General features: G+C 37.3%; 2 protein-coding genes and 1 non-coding gene across 3 annotated transcripts; 2 read left to right on the top strand and 1 right to left on the bottom strand.

Moving 5' to 3' along the window:
* Positions 1–353: 353 nt before the first annotated feature.
* Positions 354–448, top strand: LOC141248822 (small nucleolar RNA Z103). The gene has a single exon (XR_012311882.1). It is a non-coding gene; the product is annotated as a small nucleolar RNA Z103 (small nucleolar RNA).
* A 1,548-nt stretch (positions 449–1,996) lies between these two features.
* LOC141248821 (uncharacterized) lies at positions 1,997–9,279 on the bottom strand. Its single transcript, XM_073669454.1, has 6 exons — positions 9,201–9,279; positions 9,004–9,138; positions 8,808–8,917; positions 8,666–8,704; positions 6,207–8,090; positions 1,997–2,023 (listed from the first exon to the last, which is right to left on the bottom strand). The coding sequence occupies exons 1-6, from the start codon at positions 9,277–9,279 to the stop codon at positions 1,997–1,999; spliced, it is 2,274 nt and encodes a 757-aa protein (XP_073525555.1).
* Positions 9,280–9,689: 410 nt separating this feature from the next.
* Positions 9,690–12,200, top strand: LOC141248820 (uncharacterized). Its single transcript, XM_073669453.1, has one exon. The coding sequence runs from the start codon at positions 9,690–9,692 to the stop codon at positions 12,198–12,200; it is 2,511 nt and encodes an 836-aa protein (XP_073525554.1).
* The last annotated feature ends 11,684 nt before the right edge of the window (positions 12,201–23,884 follow it).

Genomic DNA, 23,884 nt, shown 5'->3' with positions numbered 1-23,884 from the left:
CTTTTTCTTTTCATGTTGTAACACATTTCTCTTTGTACATCTTCTTATTTTTTTTAACAAAGAATTTCAGTGATGATTATAATAGGTTAATCAATGATGTCCATCTTTGCAAGATTTAACTCATTTTGAGATGATATATTTTATTATAAAAGTATTTTCTCTTCAACCGCTCATCTTTTTTATATTCTATATTTTCAATATAATCCTTTTTTTTTATTCTTTTTGTTTGGAGGCTATATGGTGATTTTGATTTTCCTACCCTTTGACTGAAATTGTTTTTGCTGTATGATTTTTGTATTTTTGTCATTGTTTTTCTTTTGTGCAATTCACTATAGAATAAATTCATATAAGCTATGGATGTGGTGGTTTTTCCCGAATGATTGAAATTGATTATACTATTCTATTTTTTAATCATCTGCTCAGATTTGAAGCCAATATTTTGATCTCTTAATTAAAAAAACAATAGATACAATTATTTTCACCCACATATTAATACAATGAAGATTTTTTTGTTTATTTTAACATCTTTTATTTGCAATATTTGGACTTAATGTATCAAATAATATCGATTAAATATTAAATCTTTAATATTGTTAAATGAATAAGATAATTGTAGCCCATTTACTGATCAAACATTTATATATAAGATATGATTACTATTATAATCGAACAAGATCTATCTGTTAGATCATAAAGTTTACCCAATTGTTTTAGACTCCGTTCCACAACACCTAGATGGAGCTGTTTTGATCTAGATGAGAAGTGGTAGATGAAAAAAAAAACTAAATGGGATGGTAGATGAAATAAGGGTAGATGGAATTTAAGGTTGATGGAATTTTTTTCGGCTAGGAATTGGAAGATGAAAAATTTCAGAGAAATTAGATGGAATATGTGGAAGGTAGATGAAATTTTTCTCTAACATGAGAGTAAATGAAATGTTTCTCACAAAAGACATTCGATAATGATCTAGATAGAAAGATGAAATTTATCCCAGTTTCAACTACTTCAAACTGATTTTAATCATTGTCGAACGAACCCTAATTCAGTTTTCATTTTGACCAAAGTAAAAGTTAGTTTTTCGTTTGCATGTTTGAAATCAATTTGTAAACTTTTTTTTTTCTTTTTTCAGCAAAACTTTATTATTTTGATGAAGTTAGAGAGTCGTTGATACTATGACTAAGTTTATAATCAACCGAGACTTGTACAAAGTATATAATGATGTTATTTTTGGGAATATGAATTTAAAATCTGTTGAAACATTAAGATTATATATTACTAAATCATTAAATCCTTAATTTCTTATAGACTACTATAAATTTGTTTGTATTTTAACTTAAAAATATGTGATATAAATTATGTTATTATTTGCTATAATAAAAATATATAATAGTGTTTGGATTTTTAATTTATATATCTATATTTATTATTTTATATTCTAAATATTGCTCCCCTGCTGGACATGGGTCTTAAACTAATATATTAGATATTTCTTTACTTATATAATCTTATCATACATATAACTATCTATAATCTAGAATAAGGATCCGGTGAAAACAATCCTTATGGTGTGAAGTGTGAACTTTCTCGGGTACACATATAACACACTAATGTTCACATATAACATGCTAATGTTCACATCCAAAGGGATAAAAAAATCACCCAGAAAACGTAAAAAAAAAATAAAAATAACAGTTCACCATTAATTACAAAAATGTCACCGCGTGGATTCATTAAAAACCCATCTTTTAATCTCAACCCTCCATTTTCTAATCTAATGGCTCAACATGCTTCACACTTCACACCATAAAGGTTGTTTTCACCGGAACTCACCTCCTATAATCTATCTATCTATACTCTATATTAAATCTTAATCTACCTCCTATAATCTATCTATCTATACTCTATATTAAATCTTAATCTTAAAAGAATATGCAAATTTTGTATAGTGATTGATGACTAATAGTACAAAAGGTGAAAACTTGATTTCTAAATTCTTTTATCTTTTTTCTTTTATTGAAGAAATCTAATTATTTAAAGCAATTCTAATGCGAAGATCGTGTGTACTTCCGTCGAACTCAAAGGGTGCCTTCTGTTAGGTTTTTACTTGCTTTTTGGCGGCCCAAAAACCCCCAAACTTAAACCCTAAACTGCTTCTGGGCTCACGATTTTCTCACTGTACGTTCTTGTTCTTCTTCATCCTGTCTTCTGATTTTAACTTTATACGGTCTCATGCTTTTTGTAATGTGCATTCCGCGTGATATGTACTCGATTCGTGTTTTTTTCTATTTAGTTTGTGTGAGTTGAGTTGGAGAAGACGCTGCCCCGGTTAATTGTTTCTACACCAATGTCTTATTGTTTTTGTTTCCTTAAGGTTTGGTTTTGAATTTTGTTACGGTTTTTCTTCCGGTTAGTTTTTGTGATTTTGATGCCTAGTTTGAGATGCTTTGCTTTATCTCTTATTAAGACTCAACTGTGCTCTGTTTATGCCGAAACAAATTTTGTGGCTGTGTTACCTTTTATCCCTGAAGTTTGCATGGTTAAGTTTGATGAATTGATATTGCATAAATTGATGAATAGCAAATTAGACTCTCATTAGGAGCAACTGAATCCGGTAACAATGAAATAGTAGAATGTGAATTCGTTCATGCAGTCCTTATATTTGGTTAGGCTCACATGGTTGATTTCCTGAAATCTGATGAGGTCTGATTGGATTGGATCAGAAAGAATGATTCTCGTAAATGAAAATCTTAGTTTCTGAAGTGGCTTGAATAGCATTGTTCTCCTAACACTGAATATTATTTCACTGGATTGCTCATTGTAACCATATAACATGACATCTAATCCAAAGCATTCAAATGCAGAAACAGTGAATTATTTGTTTGATATTATATGTTTTGGTTCATAGCATTGCTGAAGGTGAAGATTGGATCAGAGATTTCACTAAAGGTGTAATCTTTCTTCCGTGTCTGTTTGGTAACTGACTATATCTACAAGTTCTGCTAAAAGATGCATCTGAATTCAAGTTGTTTATAAGTTTGTAATTGTGATTCAGCCTTTCTATCTCTTTCTTGACATATTTAGGATTGTTTAAACATATGCTGAAAAAATACCTAATATTCGATTAGGACTTTTGCTGATCAATTATTAATCTTTCATTGATGCAGGACTTTAATATTCACCTCTACACATGGGTACCTTAGATAAACCCGAATTAGCCGTTCCAACAACCAAGAAGCAAAGGGGCAGATCAAGAAAATCCGTCGTGTGGGACCACTTTACTGTTATGAATGTAGGAGGAGATTGTTTCAGAGCGTGCTGTAAGAAGTGCAACAAGTCGTATGCATATTGTACTGGACCGAAAATGTCAGGAACCAGCCACTTGAAAAGGCATATAGAAACAGGAACCTGCTCTGTTGCTCGGCTAAAAGAAAAGAATTCACCTTCAGACCCACCAAAGAAGCGTCCGCGAGCAACAAACGGAGCATTAACCGTCCCATTTAATCAGAACCGTTGCATTAATGAGATTGCGAAAATGATAATCCTCCATGATTACCCGCTCGAAATGGTGGATCACCCTGGTTTTATTCAGTTCGTTAAAAACCTCCAACCCCAGTTTGAGACCGTCAGCTCTGAGACCGTTTATAACGAATGCATGGATATCTTCTTCAATGAGAAATCAAAGCTCGCGAATCTTTTATCTGAAATCCCAGGAAGAATCAGTCTCAGTTTAAACATGTGGGTTTCAGACGAATCCGTGGGATACGCAGTTCTAAGTGGTCACTTTATAGACAATGATTGGAAATTGCATCTGAAGCTTCTTAATATTATTTCGGTACCGTTTCCTGAATCTGAAAAGGCTTTCAACCACGTAATACTTTCTTGTCTTTCTAATTGGGGTATAGAAACTAAACTCTTTTCCCTCACACTCGATAGGTCAGTTGCAAATGAACCTGCAGTTGATAATCTAAGAACCTTACTCTCTGTCAACAACTCACATATGGTGAACGGGCAGTTTGTAATCGGAAGCTGTTTCGCCCACATTCTAACCTCCCTTGCCCTTGATTTAATGAACACAATGAGTAAAACAGTTCAGAGAGTTCGCGACTGTGTGAAGTATGTGAAGTTTTCAGAGGTGAATGAAGAAAAGTTTATGCAGATTAAGGTGCAACTTCAGGTACCGAGTGATAAGAGTTTAGTTATTGATAATTGTACTCGCTGGGATTCAACTTATCATATGCTCTGCGCTGCGTCTGAACTTAAAGAGGTTTTCGCTTGTTTGGATACTAAAGAAACCGTTTCATTAGAAGAATGGAGGCAGGTAGAAACACTTTGTGAGTACCTAAATTGCTTGTATGAAGCTTCGGGTATTATAACTGCTGAGAAATACCCTACTGCAGATAAGTTTTTCGCTCAGGTCTGTACTATTCAGTTGAAGCTTTTTAGTTCCTTAATGAGTGATGATCCGTTCGAGAGTAATTTAATCAAACCCTTGATTGAAAAGTTTCAAAATTACTGGAAAGACTGCAGCTTTGTGTTGGCAATGGCTGTTGTAATGGATCCTAGGTACAAACTGAAGGTGGTTGGTCATTTTTTCTCTCTGTTATACAGAGAGCAAGCTGAACCTTTTCTGAGTACAGTCAAAGAAGCCATTAATGCACTTTATCTGGAGTACGTTGCAGAGTCATTGCCTTTGATTTCTTTTGACATTGAGGAGAGACACGAAGAAGAAGAATTAGAAGAAGCGAAAACAACAGACCCTGTGCAAGAGGAGTTATTTGTTACAGCTTATGAAGAAAAAGAAGAAGCGAAAACAACAGATCATGGGCAAGAGGAGGAGTTGTTTGTTACAGCTTACGATGACCCATTTTGTGATATCTATATTTCAGATATTTCGAGTAATGAACACACGAAATCAGAGTTGGATCATTATCTGGAAGAGTATGTTCATAGCGATCAAGAGGATTTTGATATTCTGGAGTGGTGGAAAGTGAACAAAATTCGGTATCCTACGCTTGCGAATATGGCTGCTGATTTGCTGTCAATGCCGCTGTCTACAGTTCCTGGTGACTCTGTATTTGACACAGTAAGCAGAAAGGCTGACAGTTATAGAGGTTCAATGGTGAAGCCTGAGGCGATTGAGGCTTTTGCTTGTGCAAAGGATTGGTTGTTGCAATCTGCAGTAACAAAAAAGGAGTTTTAGGGCTCTGGATTATGGAATCTGAAATTTAGGTTTTTTATTTGATTAGTGGCATTATAAGATGTGTTTACAGAAGTTTAAGGTCTATTGTTTCTGACAGCAATTAGATTCACAGGTGTGCTGAGAGTGAGAGGTTCTTTATAAACCAGTAATTGTGTATATTATATAAATAGCTTAAATTTGCAATTAAGTAGTGCTGCCTGATCATCTTCATGCTTCTTCCCTTTGAACTGTTCTGTTGAATCTGTTATTATAGAAAGATCTATGTCTTCATCTCACATTATCAAATTATTGCCTCATTAAATTGATGTATAATTACTAGTAAGTATGTTTAATCTGTTAAGGTCTTATTTGGTATCCTGTTGTGTCTAACCATTTTCATATCATTGTTCAATTTTTTAAAATAGTCACTACAATATGGTTTTGCAACTTTAACAATTATATTTGTTTAACAATTATATTTGTTTCTCCTTGGATAGGGTTTTCAAAAGAGATGGAATATCCTATTATCCATTTCTTTTAATATTTGAATTTTGGAAGAATATTGGAAGAATATCTTTTTAAGTGGTGCAAGTAAAATCTTCCGCAAATCAAATATAAAAGGTGTAGCACCTGCACAGCAGAAATCCCTTTCCTTTCCAAAACACTTCATCAAACAGGGCCTAATTGTGGAATGGATGAACACTTAACAGACCAACAGAAAATCGTCGAATTGTATAAGGAAAACAGTGGTAGTTTTCCAGATTTTCCAGATTTTTAGCACATAAACTTTGTTGCAATTTTTAAGAATTTCAACAGTGGATGAACACTTAACAATTTTTTAAGAATGTACACCATTTTCTGAATCGAAAAAGTCATGAAAATGGTGTACTGAATTCGGTGAACTCACAAGATCACTTATAATGAACACCAAGATATGGTGTAGACCGAACTTCTTACTATGAAAAAATGTACAAAAAATCAAACACTAATCACCATACAATACACCCTTTTCTTACGAAATACCTACTCTTCCAATCGCCTCCTCAAGCGATTTCACCGCAATTTCATACTGTTCATGAGACACCAAACCTTCTTCCACAACTCTCAATGCAGATTCATACAACTTATTAAACCTCAAAACCTTCTCATCACCATCAACATTATCACCATAATCATTACAATGTACCCTCTTGTAATCCTTCTTCCACCTCGAAACAACATACCTTGCAGGAATCTCTTCAACCTCATTAAAATTAAGCACTGACAAAGCATGTCTGCATAAAAACCCATTAAAACTAAAGCAATTACAAACACAAAAAACCTCAGACGTTACTCTGTTGAACAGAACCTCGAAATCTCTTATCTCTTTCTTACTATCTTCACTTAGTATCCTCTCTTTCACCAAATAGATTCCATTAGAGTGCAACTGTATGGTGCTGAAGCAAGAATACATTTCCTCTACTTCAACCTGGAATCTTTGGAATATTCCATTTGTATAGATCTTACAGAGCTGAATCTCAAACGGGCATTTCGTTTTCAGTGCAGGAATCGAATCTCTGGACTCAATATCGGCTAATATTTCCTCCTTGTGATTCTTGTATAATGCCAATTCGTACCTTTCAAGAAACTCCTTGAGAGTTGTTTGCTTGAACACATATTTCTCAAAAAAAGGATTTATAATCTCTTCTGTACCAGCAAGAAAAATATCTCTAACATAGACAGGGGCCCACTTAGCTCTTTCTTCAAACAAACAACAAAGCAATTTATCATTAGTAACACCGAAATAATGTACCATTTGGCTCCATGCAGCTTCAAACTCTATAACCCTCATTGTATTATAAACTGTTGAGTATAAAGCCTTTCTAAGTTTCTCAGGTAATTTTCTCATTATAAGAGAAACACTAAACCGATGATGAGAGGTAGGAAATACTTCTGAAATCGCGGTTTCTAAAGCCTTACATCTGTCTGTAACTATAGTCTTGGGAGAATTTCCAGAGAGACATTTAAGCCATATCTTGAAGAACCATTTGTACGATTCGACTGTTCCACCAGATAATAAACCACAGCCCAATAAAACAGATTTACCATGGTGGTTAACACCTAAAATGGCCACCAAAGGAATTTCATACTTGCTTGTTAAGTATGAATTATCCAAGAAAATAACATCACTGAAGTAATAACAAGCAGCTCTGGATCTAGCGTCAACCCAAATGACATTTTTCAAAACTCCTTCGTTACCGAAATCCATTAAATAAAAGAAATTTGGATTGGTCAACTGCATTCGGCAAAGGTAATTGTAGATTGCCAGAGCATCACCTTTCTTGAATCCTATATAATTAGTTTTGCATTCTTTTGCTGCATAAGTTTTGGTTACACTTACACTCCCTCCAGCATCTATCACAAGTGGTTTAAATATTTTCAGCTTTTTTGCTAATTTGGGAGATTTGACCCAAAATGAGTGATTATGTTCAAGAATGACTTGAAGAAATCTCCATCTTTTTGATTGTACTAACCTCATTCTAATCATTGCAGGGCAGCCTGTGCGTGTCTCTTCCCTTAAACGGTGTGAATCTTTGATTCTTTTGAAACCTTGACTACTGCAACAAAGGACTGCGCCGTATTTTTCTTTACTGTGCCGTTTGAACCATGAGTTTTTTACCCTTACTCGGAAACCAATCTCCTTGGCGTAGCAGTTATAGTAGTTATAAGCATCATCGTATGATTCAAACTCCATTCCAGGTGAAGGTGGTGCAAATTCTTTCATGCCTTTTGAAGCAGAGTTTTCACTATTCAGTTTATCACCATGAATTACTCTTACATCTGAATGCTCAAGATCAACTGGATGCATGCCACTGATATGGTCATCATCATCATCATGAACTTCCTTCTCTTGATGTGAATCTTCTTCAATCTGAAAGGAGAGAGTGATTCAAAACACTGATGTGGATATAAGAAAACAGCCAAAAACTGTATAACAAAATTATCTGATCACAAACACAACCTTGACATGAAGAACAACAATCATCAAACAAACTTGAACTCACGAGACCTTACTTTCAGAAAAATTCAGCCTCAAAGATGGTTTTTTTCTGAGACACAGAGATGAAATCCAGTATTGAATTTGTGTCCATTGTAAGATTACTTTACTGATCGCACTTCAATCAACACAGGGAATTCGAAGAAGAATCTACTTCGGAAAAGCACAAGCACTGTAATCTCATAAGTTATATCCCTGAAAGATTATACTACTGAGCTTCCACTAGCTTCCTCAGCTCAGTGCCACTATGAAACCTTTAACACCAAAGTTTCGGGGTTAACAAATGCTTGTTAGAACTAGTTATTTGCTCTTCATGACTGTATTTCACATTTCTTAGGTATCAGTTAGCTATATGATTCGCAGTTATGAATGAAAAAACATTCAGAGAACCAAAGTAAGCAGTACTTTTTGTCCTTCCAATTGAAGCCTATAATTGAAAAAACAAATACCTGCTGCAAATATTTTGCATACGCAATGACAAGGGAGCACTGATTTGAAGAGGGAGGAAACAAAATCAACCCTCAGAAGCTGGTGGAAGAGAAACAACTTACAAAAAATTGGAGGTCTTGTGATTGTGAGCTGGCTTCGCACCCTCTCGATAGAAGCTCGTCGTCGCCATCGTCCATGTCCACGGCGGGCTGGAGCGTCAATGGAGCTGCTGGTGCGAGTATGGTCGAAAAAGACGGACCAAGAAGGAGGTTCTGATTTTTAGGAGGATGGCATTGTTGTAAATTCGATACAATTGTAGGGTTATATTGGGGTTTTAAAGATGTGATATATAACCAACCCCTCCTCGTCTCGCACCAGTATCGAGTAGTAATCGCACTAGCGCCGCTGCACCTAACCGTTGCTCCGCCACTATCCCTCAAGCAGACTAGCACCAGTTGGTTCGTAGCATATTTATACCTGAAGCTGTGAACTACTGCATTAGGGTTGGAAATTTGGCTAATTCAAGTAGTATATCTTCCATCTTTGTTTGATTACTGGCTCCACGAACAAGTTCTGTGAAAATATGCATCTGATTGAAGTTGTTGCTCCCTAAGTTTGTAAGTTGTAGTTCCATCTTTCTACTCCTTTCTTGGTTATTATGAACATGTCTAGCATTGTTAACTGCAGTAGAGATTAGACTGGAATGGTAGCCACATGCTCTTCACTGGATGGTGATTTTGCTAGTCAATTTTCTGCCTGTTGGTGCAGGACTTGAATGCTGAAAGTCGAAACGTGTTTCCTCTGAGCACCGAGCTGAGTTTCTGTACAAGGAATTTACATCACTGACTGGGTAGCCATTTCATTATCCATGTATGTTTAGGTATGTTTAACTTACGCTTTTTCGTGTCTTATTAGTTATGAGTCATTCTGAGCTGCCTTATTGAAAGATTTGTTGATTATTGATTGGAGCTTATGGAGACTTATTTTCTCCATTGATGAATACAGTTTGTGTTTCAACTGTATGCTCTTTATGTGTTTGATAATATGCCTGAACGAAAAATTTTGCTTGCATCTCCTAACCCTTCTGATCTCGATTACTTTCCTGCCATATCCAGATCATCATTGTGTCCCCGCAGAGTTTGCACGCTGTTTGGTACCCGACTCTCACCATTTTCCACTAGCTCAAGTGCTTTATCATCTTCATCACATGGCCTCAACGATGAGGTTAAGCTGGTCAACATTGAAGCTCTATTTAGTCCCTGCTCTGACACCCAGAGTGTCAAGAGGTCCCACGCCCTCCTCCTTGTCTCAGGAAAAGCCCAAACCATCTTCATTAGCACTAGACTTATCAATCTCTATGCTCACACCAGAGATATTACATACGCACGCCATGTCTTCAATCAAACCCCATCCAAAGACACGTACACTTGGAATTCTCTGATTTCTGCTTACGTGCGATCTGGAAAGTTCATCAATGCTGTAAACTGCTTCAACGAAATGCGCTTTGATTCCAATGTACAACCAGATTGGTACACATTTCCACCTCTTCTAAAGGCCTGTAGTAATCTCTTCGATGGAAAAAGAATCCACTCTCTGATATTGAAACTGGGATTCATTTGGGATGTTTACATTGCCGCATCTTTAATTCATGTCTACTCCAGATTCGGTCATGTGACATCTGCACAACACCTGTTCGACAAAATGCCCACACGAGATCCAGCTTCCTGGAACGCAATGATATCCGGGTTTTGTCTAAATAATGGAGCAGAGGAAGCTCTGAACACGTTAATGGAGATGAGAAGAGAAGGAATTAGATTAGATCCAGTTACTGTTGCTAGTGTTCTTCCTGCATGTGTTGAAGTTGGTAGTACATCACTCGCTATGCTTATCCACGTCTACGTTATAAAACATAACCTGGAGTTTGATTTGTTCGTTTCAAATGCTTTGATCAGTATGTATAGTAAATTCGGGTTTCTGGAACATTCTCAGAGGGTTTTCAATCAGATGAAAAACAGAGACTTGGTTACATGGAACTCGATGATCGCAGCATATGAACAGAATGGTGATTCTATCTCTACTCTGTTTTGCTTTAGAGAGATGGTAAATTCCGGATTTCACCCTGATGCACTTACCCTCGTGAGTTTATCTTCTGTAACTGCTCAATCGGGGAATTTAAAAAACAGTCGATTCATACACGGATTCGTCACACGAAGAGGATGGATTTCTGGAGATATTCTAATCTGTAACGCAGTAATGGATATGTATGCAAAAATGGGCGATCTTGATTCTGCAAGAAAGATATTCGATTTAACATCATTTCGGGATGTAATATCTTGGAATACTTTGATCACAGGCTACTCACAAAACGGATTCGCTACTGAAGCCATTGAAATATACAGTGAAATGGAATTATATACAGACATAAAACCTGGACAAGGAACATTTGTGAGTGTTCTACCAGCTTATACTCATCTAGGAGCTCTTAAACAAGGAACAAAAATACACGGCCGTGCAATCAAAACCCCTCTTCAATATGATATATATGTCGCCACCTGTCTGATTGATATGTACGGTAAATGTGGAAGATTGGATGATGCGTTGTCTTTGTTCTATCAAATTACGAGAAGAAACTCTGTGCCATGGAACGCGATTATCTCTTGCCACGGAATCCATGGATATGGAGAAAAGGCTTTGAAGCTATTTGGGGAGATGATGGATGAGGGTATAAAGCCTGATCATATTACTTTATTGTCACTGTTATCGGCTTGTAGCCACTCTGGTTTGGTTGATCAGGGATTTAGGTTGTTCAACATGATGCGGGAAGAGTACATGATTAGCCCTAATTTGAAGCATTACGGTTGCATGGTGGATTTGCTTGGAAGAGGTGGAGAGTTACAAAAAGCGTATGATTTCATTCTTGATATGCCTGTTAAACCCGATTCCTCTGTTTGGGGTGCTCTTCTCGCTGCTTGTAGGACGCACGGTGATGTTGAGCTTGCGAAGATCACTTCTGAGAAACTATTTGAGATCGATTCGGGGAATGTCGGGTATTATGTTCTTCTGTCGAATATATACGCTAAATCAGGGAAATGGGAGAGGGTTAAGGAAGTTAGGTCATTAGCGATTGGTAGGGGATTGAGTAAAACGCCGGGATGGAGTTCGGTTGAGATTGATAACAAGATTGAAGTGTTTTATACTGGGAATAAGACTCATCCGAGATCAGAGGAGATATATAAGGAGTTGGAGGTTTTAATGGCGAAAATGAGGGTTTACGGGTATGTACCGGATCATGGATTTGTGTTGCAGGATGTTGAGGAAGACGAGAAGGAGGATATACTTCGTAGTCATAGTGAGAGATTGGCTATTGCGTTTGCGTTGATAAGTAGTCCGCCGAAGAGTAGTATTAGGGTGTTTAAGAACTTGAGGGTTTGTGGAGACTGCCATAATGCTACGAAGCTGATTTCTTTGATTACTGAGAGGGAGATTGTTGTTAGAGACTCGAACCGGTTTCATCACTTTAAGGATGGGGTGTGTTCTTGTGGAGATTATTGGTGATAGTTGATGTATAATTTACCCAAATGAATTCATTTTTTGAGATAAATCAATGTCTTTTATTGAGAGCTTGGTATGACATTAGATATGGATATCGATATCACTCATACATTCATAGTTCATACTTATATATATATATGATTTGGTATAATTTCGATATCAATAAATGATTATGAGGTGGGATATCTTGGTATAATTTTGATGTCGATATCAATTTCACATTTGTTGATTGGTATTGGGGATGAATAAACGGTAATTGGTATGGGGGATGAATAAAAGGTAATTGAGTGATATCGAATGTTAGTTAATAGTGTTAGTTTGAGAGAGTTGATCGGGTGCGGAGCTTATCGGATGCGGATAGATATTCGGCACGGATGTATGTACATAATAAAGTTGTCCAGTTTCTCGTGTAATCATATTAGTAGTGTAATGCACTTAATTTGTTTTCGCTATCTTTTACATTTGTTTATTTGAATGTTGTCTATTAGATGATGATCTTCATCTTTGACCATCTGAGCTTCTACATTGATTTTTGAAGCTTATGTGCTCACACGTAATCTCGTTGACGTTAATAGTGCACTAAGTTTTATATATGAAAGGTGTACACAAAGATTATAAAAACTGAGTCCATGTAAAAGTGTAATCTATATTTTTTAATAAAAGTGCACTATAATACAAATAAGAGTTTGCCAAAATATAATGAAATTTGAAGAGGGCATGTTCATGTGAAAGTTCACACAGACATCAGTCTGAACTGGAAACTTCTCCATTAGTAATATCTCGACAAAATGAGTAGATCATGTTGAAAATCATTGCCGACTTGAGAACATTTAATAAAATGAAGAAATTTCTTGGAGTGGCTAGAAGGATCGAGACTTGGGAGCAAAGTGTTACAAAGTTAATATAATATACTTATTGTTGATTAAGATAGTAAAATCTAGAATGCTTCAATTAAATATATATTAAGGAGAGAAAAGTCGATAATTTTCCTGAGAGTAATTGTCGACATATTGCATGTATAATTAGGATGTGGGAGTGTGATGTATTGTGTGTGTTACAAGCCTTTCATCATCATATATACAACTAGTCTTTTATCCTAAACCTTTTTGTCCTTTGTCCTTCTATACTAAAATTCCCACTCATATCTTAGTCTTGTCAAACCAAACAAAACCCTCTTTTCTTTAACATTTTGTATAAGAGCAGATGAGATTTAAGATTGGCAAGAAGGCCAACAGGTAAATAAGGTGCATATTTGTGGAATATAATCAACAAAGGAATGGATGAGAGTGTATTGATCCCACAACTAACACAACCTATGTCTCATGTCACATAATCTTTCATGAAGGATCCTCTTGGCGGAGTCGTGATAACGTGGTTTTACCATACCCGGAAAATGCTCCAGAGGAAGAACATGTGATGCAATAGGAAGAAACGTCAGTGATCAACGACTCATATTCGGGCATTCGGAGTTTAAGGTCTTAGAGTACCTTAAACCCTTGGAAATTAGGTGTAAGGAGGTAAAGTGAAAAGGAGACTATGTCCAATGGAGGAAATCGCTCGAGTCAAGATGATGAAGTACCAACAAGAACACGCAACTTGGTAGAGTTGATGATGTATCTGGTACTCTAAGGTCTACAAGGATGAGGACCAAATCCGGGGTACGCAAATGCATGATTTTTTGAAGACATATTACATTCTCTAAACAAGGATGAAGAGTCAGCTTCATACAACAAAGCAAAATGAGTTCTTGAGTGGGATAAAGCAATAAAGGAGGAGATAGATGCGCTAAACAAGAAAGAGATGTGAGAACTTGTTCCAATACCTAAAGGAGTGAAGCCAAGTGGGTGTACAAGATCAAGAGGAGAAGTGACAGATCATTGACTGGTACAAGGCTCACTTGATAGCTTTTGGTTTCTCTCAACGGTATGGTATAGACTATGAACAAACTTTCTCTCCAGTAGATAAGATGACTACATTCAGAGTACTTGAGCCTCTAGTTGCAAGCAATTCTTGGAAGTTATGGCAAATGGATGTGAAGATTGCATTTCTTCATGGAGATATAGATAGAGAAGTATTTATGGAGCAACCAGATGGGTTCATAGACCAGAAACATCCAGAGTATGTATGGAAGCTGAAGAAAGCCTTACATGGTCTTAAGCCAACACCAAGGGCATGGTATGTAAAACTAGAGAGTTCCTCTTATTATGTGGCTACTAGCTATCTCCAAGTGACTCAAGCTTGTTTGTCAAACAAATAAGAGGTAGAGTTTCAATCATCTTACTATAAGTAGATGATATTATAATCAAATGAGATGCCTTGGAGGAGATTCAAAGCATCTTTCTTCAAGATTTGAGATGAAAGACTTAGGAGAGCTGAAGAACTTTCTCGGGTTGGAATTCAAAAGAAGTTTTGGAGGTTTTTTCGTGCATCAGAGAAGATATGCAAATGATATTCTTAATAAATATGGGATACAGAACTACAAGCCTATTAGACACCAATGGAGGTAAGACATGATACGTGCAGAAGAAGGAGATGAGTCAGAAGATGGGCATTCTGATATACCTGACTATAACTCAACTTGATCTAGCATATGCAGTGGGAGTTGTAAGTCAGCTTATGCAGAAACCGAGGAAGCCTCATCTTGAAGCAGTTAAAAGAATACTAAGATACGTACAACACACGATGGAGTATGGAATGCTCTATGAAGTTGGAGTTCAACCTGAGTTTTTAGATTTACTGATGCAGATTGGGCCGGAGATCCTTCTACTAGAAGGTCAAATACTGGATACACATTCAGTTTGGGTTCCTGATTTGTTTGCTGGTGTAGTAAGAATAAAAATGTACTGTCGTCTACAGAAGTAAAATATAGAGCAACAACAATGACAACACAAGAGTGCACTTGGCTACTACGGCTAGTTCAAGATTTGGGCCAAGACACAAATTACACGGTTGGTATATACTGTGACAACCAAAGTGGTATAAGGATGACGACAAATCAGGTGTACCATGCAAGGACGAAGTATATTGAAGTGCATCACCACTACAAATGAGAGAAAGTCTTAAGTGGTGAAATAGAACTCGTACCAATAGATACAAATAACCAGATAACAGATATTTTTACTAAAACATTGGCAGTATCAAAGTTCAGGAAATTCAGGTCCATGCTTGAAATATGCACCAGAGAGTTGGTAATGAGGGGGTATTGAAAGTCATCACCGACTTGAGAACATTTAACAAAATGAAGAAATTTCTTGGAGTGGCTAGAAGGATCGAGACTTGATAGCAAAGTGTTAGAATAAGTTAATATAATATACTTTCTTTTAGATTAAGATAGTAAAATCTAGAATGCTTCAATTAAGTGTATATTAAGGATAGAAAAGTCGATAACTTTCCTGAGCATAATTTTCGACATATAGTATGTATAAATAGGATGTGGATGTGTGATAAATTGTGTGTGTAATATAGACCTTTCATCATCATATATACAAAGTAGCCTTTCATCCTAAACCTTTGTGTCCTTTTTCCTTCTATACTAAAATTCCTACCCATATCTTAGTCTTGCCAAACCAAACAAAGCCCTCTTTTCTTCAAAAGATTAAAGACACTAACCAGATTTATTTAGGTTTTGCTATTTATCGCACAATACTTTTTACTAAACGTCGCACTCTGGTCATGGCATCGCTCGTCACGAATCACTATACACGCGGACGTCACACCGAAGGTAACGACTCACCCGTCACGAGGGAGAACAAAGTCGCTCATCACGAGCGAGTACAAGACGCCTCGTCACGAAGCGACTATGGGCCGCTCATGACGAGGCACGGTTTTTGGCGTATAAGTTATAAAAGCCAAAACCGGCTCAAACCCTCATTCATACCATTTGCGCCGCCTTCCAAGTCTCCTATTCTGCATCGAGAAGCCTCGTGACGCCTTGATGGTTCCCAGTCACTCGTGACACCTCTCGATTGCTTCTTCATTGATCTAAAGCTTGTAATCGAATAAAATATGGTTAGTAACTAATCTTCTATCATTATTTGTGTTATTTGATGAATTATTAGATCTATAACTAGTTTCATATGATTGTCTGAAGATTTGATAGATATTGTTGTTATTTAGATTAAATGATGTGATATATGTGCATTTTATAGTAGAAATCATGAAAATTGGAAGATTGAAGTTTGATTAGTGGTTTAGTAGTTGTTAGGTTGAAAAATGTTAGATTCGTGAAATTGGTAGTTGTATTTGTACTTTGAAGATGTTGAATTTGTGGATTAGGTTGAGAAAAACATATTTTGCAATGAAAAACTGTTTTTGACAATGAAATCTGTAGAGGGAAGCCAGCCAGCCAGTGAAAAACTGTTTCTGACTGGCTCCCTAGTTCATGACGAGCCTGGTGTGCTCCATTCGTCACGAGTGGGTCGGCACGGCTCCTGACGAACGAGGACGAAAATTTCTAGATTTTGAATAATATTAATAATTAATTAGATATTTAGAAAAAATAATTTATTTTATAGGATGAAAACAAACAATTAATTATATTGAACTGTTAAAATACTTTTTTTTGGATTATTATATTTTGAATATTGTAATTTGTATTTAAGTGTGTGTTATGGTAAAGAATGAAATTATATGAATACAATTAACAATTAATTTGATATTTAAAACTAACTATTAGTTTTTTTATACGAATAAATTTAACAATTATTAGTTTTGAAATGTTAAAATATTATATATTTGGAGTTTTATATTTTAAATATTTTAATTTGTATTTAAGTGTGTGATATGGTAAAAAAATTGATATGAATAAAATTAATAATTAATTTGATATTTAAAACTAACAATTAATTTATTTTATAGGAATGAAATTAACAATTAATTATTTTGAAATGTAAATTATTTTAAATATTTTTTTTAAAATAATTCTAAATATTTTAATTTATCTAAAAACTAACAATTTATTTAAAATATTTTATCTTCATTGACATTCAAATGGAATAAGAGTTTTGATGTTTAATATGTTGTGTTTATAGGACCGTTTGAAGAAAATGGCGAAGAAGGTGGGTGATATGGGGGCTAGATCTGTAAGGCATCATAAAAGGGATGATGTTAGAGATGCCAAAGAAGCCGCCCATCTAGCTGCGGAGGAGGCAGTCAGAGTTGAAGTGGAGTTGGGTAGTAGAATTGCACAAAAGAAGAAGAGGGGGCCGAACCCAGTGCAGCCTCCGCTTATACTCCATCGAGACATTCTGTCTAAATTGATGGAAGACCTTGTTACTTTGAGCAACCTCCATTCTTGTACCCAATGGAGCCGTTGAATTCTGCATCCAGGCATTCTGTGTCCGCCGCGAGTTTGATAAATATATGGGAGAGGTGTCGTCTTCCCATAGAATGTTGCTGGAGTACCACAGTTAGCAACAAATGGGCGGTGGGTCTCAGTACCATCATGAGAATTATTCCTCCTATGCACAGAACCCACTATACAAAGAGGCGAATAAAGCGCCTATGGAGGAACAACCTCAACAACAGGTATGTATTGATTTTGATAAGTTAAGTTTTATAAATCAGATTAGGATTGATTTAATCTTAAATATGTTTTGTAGGGGCAGTGGAGAGGGCAAAGACCATGGAACACCCCGCTGGGTGAAGAGGGTGTCGAGGGGGTGTAGCAGGAGAGGATGTGGGTGGACAAGCAAGGAGGAGAGCCGATAGGGTCAACAACATTGACCCTTACTTGACTGGAGGGATCAATGGTATCCCACGCGTCCCTACGATGTTGTGTAGCTTTGACGCCCACGTTGCATACGACATCTAGGCATTGTAAGTTATATCTGTTATGAAATGTATTTTGTTTAGTGCTGGTATTAAGTATAGTAATAATATTTAGTGCCAATATGAAGGTCATACATTTAGTATTTATTTAATTTTGCAGAGTCGGACATGCAACTTCCAATTCCGCCACAAGTCTGTCTAAGCGTAGAACCCAACCCTGGGCTCGCCAGGAGCGCAAGCTGCTATTGTTGTTGGACTTGCCCATATCTCGCCTCTTATTTACGAGCACATGGATAGGCAGTTATTCCTGGCATTCGTGGAGAGGTGGCATCCGGAGACCAACTCATTTCACCTCCCATTTGGTGAGATGACGATAACGCTACACGATGTCCGCATTCAGATGATGCTCCATATACAAAAGGGCATGGGGGGCACGTAGGATCATCACCTCAAGGGAAAGACGATCTCTCTTGCTCACAAGTTGTCTGATTCGAAGATATATCTTGGGGTGGATGTGAGAGATTCGGCTATCTCCTACGCAAAGCTTAAGGCGAGGTGTGAAAGCCCGGAAGTCAGACGTTCTAACCCTGGGGTAACCATGTCAGGGTATCTACTTTATTTGTTGGGTAGTACCCTATTTCTAGACATGTCATAAGACAAGATACCTCTCTCCAACATAGACTTTGTCCGGGATCTGGATGATGTATGAAGCTAGGCATGGGATGCCGGTCTAATCGCATCTACGTACCAGGAATTGGGAAAGGCTTTGCGGGCTGATTAAGCAGATATCAGCGTGTTATACGCTGGTCATGGTAAGTATTTATTTCATAAATAAAGAGTGTTATTTTCTTTTTGTCATAAATATGGTAAGAATTTAAACATACTATGCAGATTTGGATTTACGCATATTTCCCGACGTTGCATTCCTAAGCAAGTGACTGGGAATGTGGGTTGCCTTATGCCATGATGTGGTCCCCAAATACTGCGCCCGGCCACGGCAGAAACTATGACGGAGATTGAAGTTTGTGTTATTTAAAAAACAACGACTTAGATGTTTAATTTGTAGTTTACAATTAATAGATACTTGCTTTCCTTCTTAGGTGGATTGGAAACCTTATGGAGAATTGGACTTCAACGATGAGGACCTCGCACCTTCATTGATTCATGATGTGTTGATGTACGCTCATGATGTGACTGAACCATACATGCCTGATCGAGTGGCGAGGCAGTTTGGATGGGTCCAAAAGATTCTCACACCGGTCATTGCACTGACCTGAGCCCACATATATAGAAATACATCCAGCTACAAGGTCGATTACACAACCTCACAATGGGTATGGGACGCGCAATAGTTCCACCACATCTCCGTGGAAGACATGGGTCTGATTGCTGAGAATGGGCATGAGGTTACCCCCAACTACATGGACTGGTTTACAGAGTACGACCACCCTAAAATCATTCCTCCAACAGCTGAAGAACTTGGAATGGTAAGCATATTTGAGTTTTTTTTTACAGTTGGTATTGTGTAATATATTTTATTGACATATATTGTTCGACCTTCATTCAGTGCATGCATCGTGTGAGGGGATACCTTCAGCCTTATTACCAAGAAGGTGACTACTAGCTCTGTTCAAGGGCGGGTTTGGGATGGACGTTGGCCGGGCCAAAAAAATATTTTGTCCATTATGCGGTCCAGGCCAAACCAAGCATATTAAATGGGACACTTTCTATGTCCACAACCGTCCACTTTAGCGAGCGTGCTGACCAACGGACTTCCCATTTTACCTGTTTCTATAAAATATTTTCCTGTTTTTATCTAAACTACAAATTAAGAAACAAAAAACTTATAAGACAACGAACTAAAAATTTACAAAGTCTAGAAATAGTGTTGAAATGTGAGGTTTTTGATGTGTTTGGTAGCGAGAATCAACATGAATTATAAATGCAATTGACAATATTATTAAGTGGATGATATACTTGAGAAAATTCCTAATGGGTTATGATATACTTACTCTACTTATTAATAGAGGTGGGTTCCGGTGTGAAGTGCCCTTATGGTATGAAATGTGAAGAATGTTGAGCCATTAGATTAGAAAATGGAGGGCTGAGATTAAAAGATGGTTTTTTAATGAATCCACAGGGTGACGTTTTTGTAAGTAATGGTGATCTTTTTTTACGTTTTCTAGGTGATTTTTTTATCCCCTTAGAACTGAACGATTACGTGTTATATGTGAATATTAGCGTGTTATATGTGTACCTGAGAAACTTCGCACTTCACACCATAAGGGCACTTCACACCGAATCCTTATTCCTTATTAATATGTGTAATATATTTACTCTACTTGACTATTATTGTGTAGCGTAAGTATATATATATTTTCATTATAAAAAATAATATGGGCGGGCCGGGTCTACCCGCTGGGACCTTTCCTAAAACCATGTCCATCCATTTTAATATGGGAGGTCCGGACCGGACCCAGATGGGAGAAAATCATTGTCCAAGCCCGCCCATATGTTAGGAAGGGCTTGACGGGCCGGGCGGGCTTGCCCGTCTTTGAGCAGATCTAGTAACTTCCCGCCACAAGAAATGTGGCAGGCTATCCATACGAGTTTTGATGACATGTCGCTTTATGACTACCCATGATTTGTAGCACTTAGTTTGTAGTTAGATTTGGAGCTTGTAAGTTTTGTTATTGACGTCTTGTGTTGATGGTTTTTTTGAAGGATTGAAAGGTTTTTTCATATATTATTAATTATTTAATGAGTTTGATGACGAAGATTTTTGATAAATTCAAAAACTGGAAAGAATAGAAAACCAATACAATATTTATAATCACACCATACATTATCGTAGAGTATATAAGCAAAGAATACATAGTCTAACACCACAACTAGTCACACAAGTCAACATGAGTACTACGTGGTTTTCTACCTTGTCCTGCTTGTGTTGGTGTATGTGCCAGATCGAACTCTCAAGCCACTAATTGGTCAAGTAAAGGGCCAACCAATTCATTAGACGAAAGTTCGTGGTGATAGTTCCACAACACATTAAATGGAGGGAGTGGCGAGTTAGGATGAATGACAGCTTGTAAAAAACACATAGACATTAGAAAATCGATATGAGTAGAGAAACACCTTAGCATAAAACTTATGTGATTGTGAATGTAAAAAACTTACCGAAGCCCAGTGATGCTCAAGGGCTATGTGACCAAGACGTATGACTGGGATTTCTTGACCGGGTACATGGTTTGGTGCCGCCCGAATCGGAAAGTGTGTTGCTATTGTATTTGCTGATAATAACTAACACTACATTGAATGTATTAGCAACAACCGTCCCCATGTCCAGAATAGTAAACCACTGACTCCATGGAGCAGTCAGCCAAGTATAGTCCCTGTTAAGTTTTTGGATCATTTCTTGCTGAGTGGTGGACGCAAAAATCATCTTGCTTTGAACCTCCCAATCAGTTTCCACCGTCCTTACCATCAGATCTCTGATTTGTCCCCAATCATCTTGCTCCATCCCTAGGCCAAGAGCTATAGAGCAATATCCACAGTTTCCATCAGAGATAATCTCATACCACCCTTGAGTCCATTGTCACATACACATTGGCAAGAATTGTGATATCTCTTGTTCACAAGTAGCCTTGGCCCTTTTGAGCAAGGAGATCGGCCAGATTGATTTGGAATTTCATTCTTCCTCATACTGCTCTTTTGCTTCTTCAGAGGTGTCTGCTCCTTGTCCACCTCTAAACTCTCCCAAGCACATGGGAGTCTTTTGTTCAGTGCACCAACTGGTCTGCCTTTGTGCTTGAAGTTGGCGGGCTCATCAAGCTTGGTCTGTTCAGGACGCATTATTTTGTTCAGGAATCTAACAGTCTTCAACTGATTATCCACTGACAAGTTGTCAAACTCCTCTCCAACAAAACAAAATCATCCATTAACAACCAGTTGACCTTTCGCTTTATTTTCTCCTCATCTATAAACTTGGGAACATCTGAAATGCTTAGTGTCCTCCAAAATATGTGCACTGTCTCTAGAGGAAGGGGCTGCATAGTGCGAACGTATTTTCCAATCAAGTGATAGCAACGGATTCCATCCCTGTTCATGTTCTTGCATCTACAATATGGATTGGGGTTGGATAACTGTCCGTTGTTGTACTCATCCATGAGACGGTTGAATATCGTTGCAGAGACCTTGTAGTGCAACAAGCTGAATATGGATGCACCATCTATAAGGTTGAATTGTGTCTCTAAACTCATATTGAGGCTGCCTTTTATATCCTGATCTTGGTTTTGCAGCAACATGTGATACTCAGCAAAGACAGAGGATAAGTTGTCGTGCAGTCCAGCCAAGTATCTCTTCAACACCGAATGAGCCCCTTCCACACTGTTTCAATTACAACAATATGTTAGAGCGCATACATGTAACTATGTTATTTAAATGAATACATAAAATCAACAAATTAATGAATACCGGTTTGTAGTATTCTGTCCTAGCGTGAACGCATTATCTGTCCATGCAGCGACAAGTTTCTCCTTGTATGGTTTAAGCCAACTTTGTTCTACATAGGCATGGACCTTTGGTAAGTCACGCCATTCAGTTTATCGAGATTGCACTTGTAGTCCCATTCTGAAGTGATGTAGAACAAGTTCTTGTATGAATTAGACAACTTACCGCTCTCGCCTTATCAGTCAACTTTTTGGCAAATATCTCAATATTGCGCTGCACGTGAAGTCAACAATATTTAGCATTCGGGGTGATACTGTAGACCAGATTCATCAACTCCGCCTCCCGTTCCGTCGCTATACAAGTTGGTTGTTGCTTCACTTTCAAGAATAACTTTGCAGGCTGTTCTATGGCCCATGTGTAGTTCTCTATTTACTCTTGGTCCAAGACTGTCCCTGCAACATTTTATTTTTCCACGTTGATGTGACACCAACAATCTTGAAGAAAGGATTATCATACCTATACAAAAATATTAAGTTAGAATCACCATTTGCCTTCCTGATAGAATACAATACATATACTGGAATGATTATACTTACACATTAGTGGCATACGTGGAGTCCAACAATATCACGTAAGGAAATTCCCTTAGAAGTCGTATCCAATCCGAACTTGCAAAGAATACGTCTGTGATCTTCTTTATTTCGGGATCGTATTTTTACTCCACATAATATTTCTTCTCCTTTCACTTGTTGAAGAACTCTTGCGCAATAGTTCGTCCTTCCATTCCTGCCCTCTTAAACTTTTTATTGTAGTTGTAGATTTGTTTGATGCTCGTGACATTTTCTGGGCTCGATAACATTGTCAATGCATGCCTTGGCTTTACGTGAACTTCAACCATCTCTCTCATCATCTTCAACTCTTACTTAGTGGGACGTCCAGCGTATGTATTCCCATGTAGGTTATCGCTAATGACATGGTTGTGGGTTCCATTTCAGACAATGATATTCCATCTGTTTGCTGGCTCTTCAAAAACTTGGATCATTAAATGGCAATCACACTTTCTCACTCTAGATCTTACCTTCTCACTTGGTGTCTTGCTTGTGTGCTCTTCTTTCTCCTCTAACATGCTAACCAAGTGACATGCCTTCTTCCTTTTGAACCTTTATCTACCCTGTAGTTGACAAAGGTAAAGTTGTGTTTCTTTGATTCCCCCTTAGCCCACTCGATAATGCCATCTCTGTTTTTGAAAACAACATTTGTGACAAAGAACTGGCCGTAGTAGGCTGATTTAACAGGAGCTGGTGTAGCACAATTTTCGAACTTCGGGAGTGTGTACAGGGATGGCCATTCCCACATTTAGGAACCCAGACTGTCATTTTGTTTCATAGATGAAGCCGCATCTGGAGTACTATAACATTCGTTATTTGGCTAAAAAGTGTGCTTAGGAGGATTGTCTTCTTCATCCAATA

This window comes from Phyllobates terribilis, unplaced genomic scaffold (assembly GCF_046119375.1).
Source record: "Phyllobates terribilis strain yellow unplaced genomic scaffold, ASM4611937v1 Scaffold_4085__1_contigs__length_65289, whole genome shotgun sequence".
Lineage (NCBI taxonomy): Eukaryota > Metazoa > Chordata > Amphibia > Anura > Dendrobatidae > Phyllobates > Phyllobates terribilis.
The sequence above is the reverse complement of the archived record's forward strand: the minus strand, read 5'-3'. Positions and strand labels throughout refer to the sequence as shown.

Excerpts from the sequence above, each read along its gene's own strand:
- LOC141248821 (XM_073669454.1), bottom strand. The coding sequence starts at position 9,279 with ATGGAACTACAACTTACAAACTTAGGGAGCAACAACTTCAATCAGATG. Across the intron at positions 8,091-8,665 it reads ATGCAAAATATTTGCAGCAG|ATTGAAGAAGATTCACATCA; the intron begins GTATTTGTTTTT and ends CTCTCCTTTCAG. Across the intron at positions 2,024-6,206 it reads TTGAGGAGGCGATTGGAAGA|ATTTCTTCAATAAAAGAAAA; the intron begins GTAGGTATTTCG and ends TTAAATAATTAG.
- LOC141248820 (XM_073669453.1), top strand. The coding sequence starts at position 9,690 with ATGCCTGAACGAAAAATTTTGCTTGCATCTCCTAACCCTTCTGATCTC.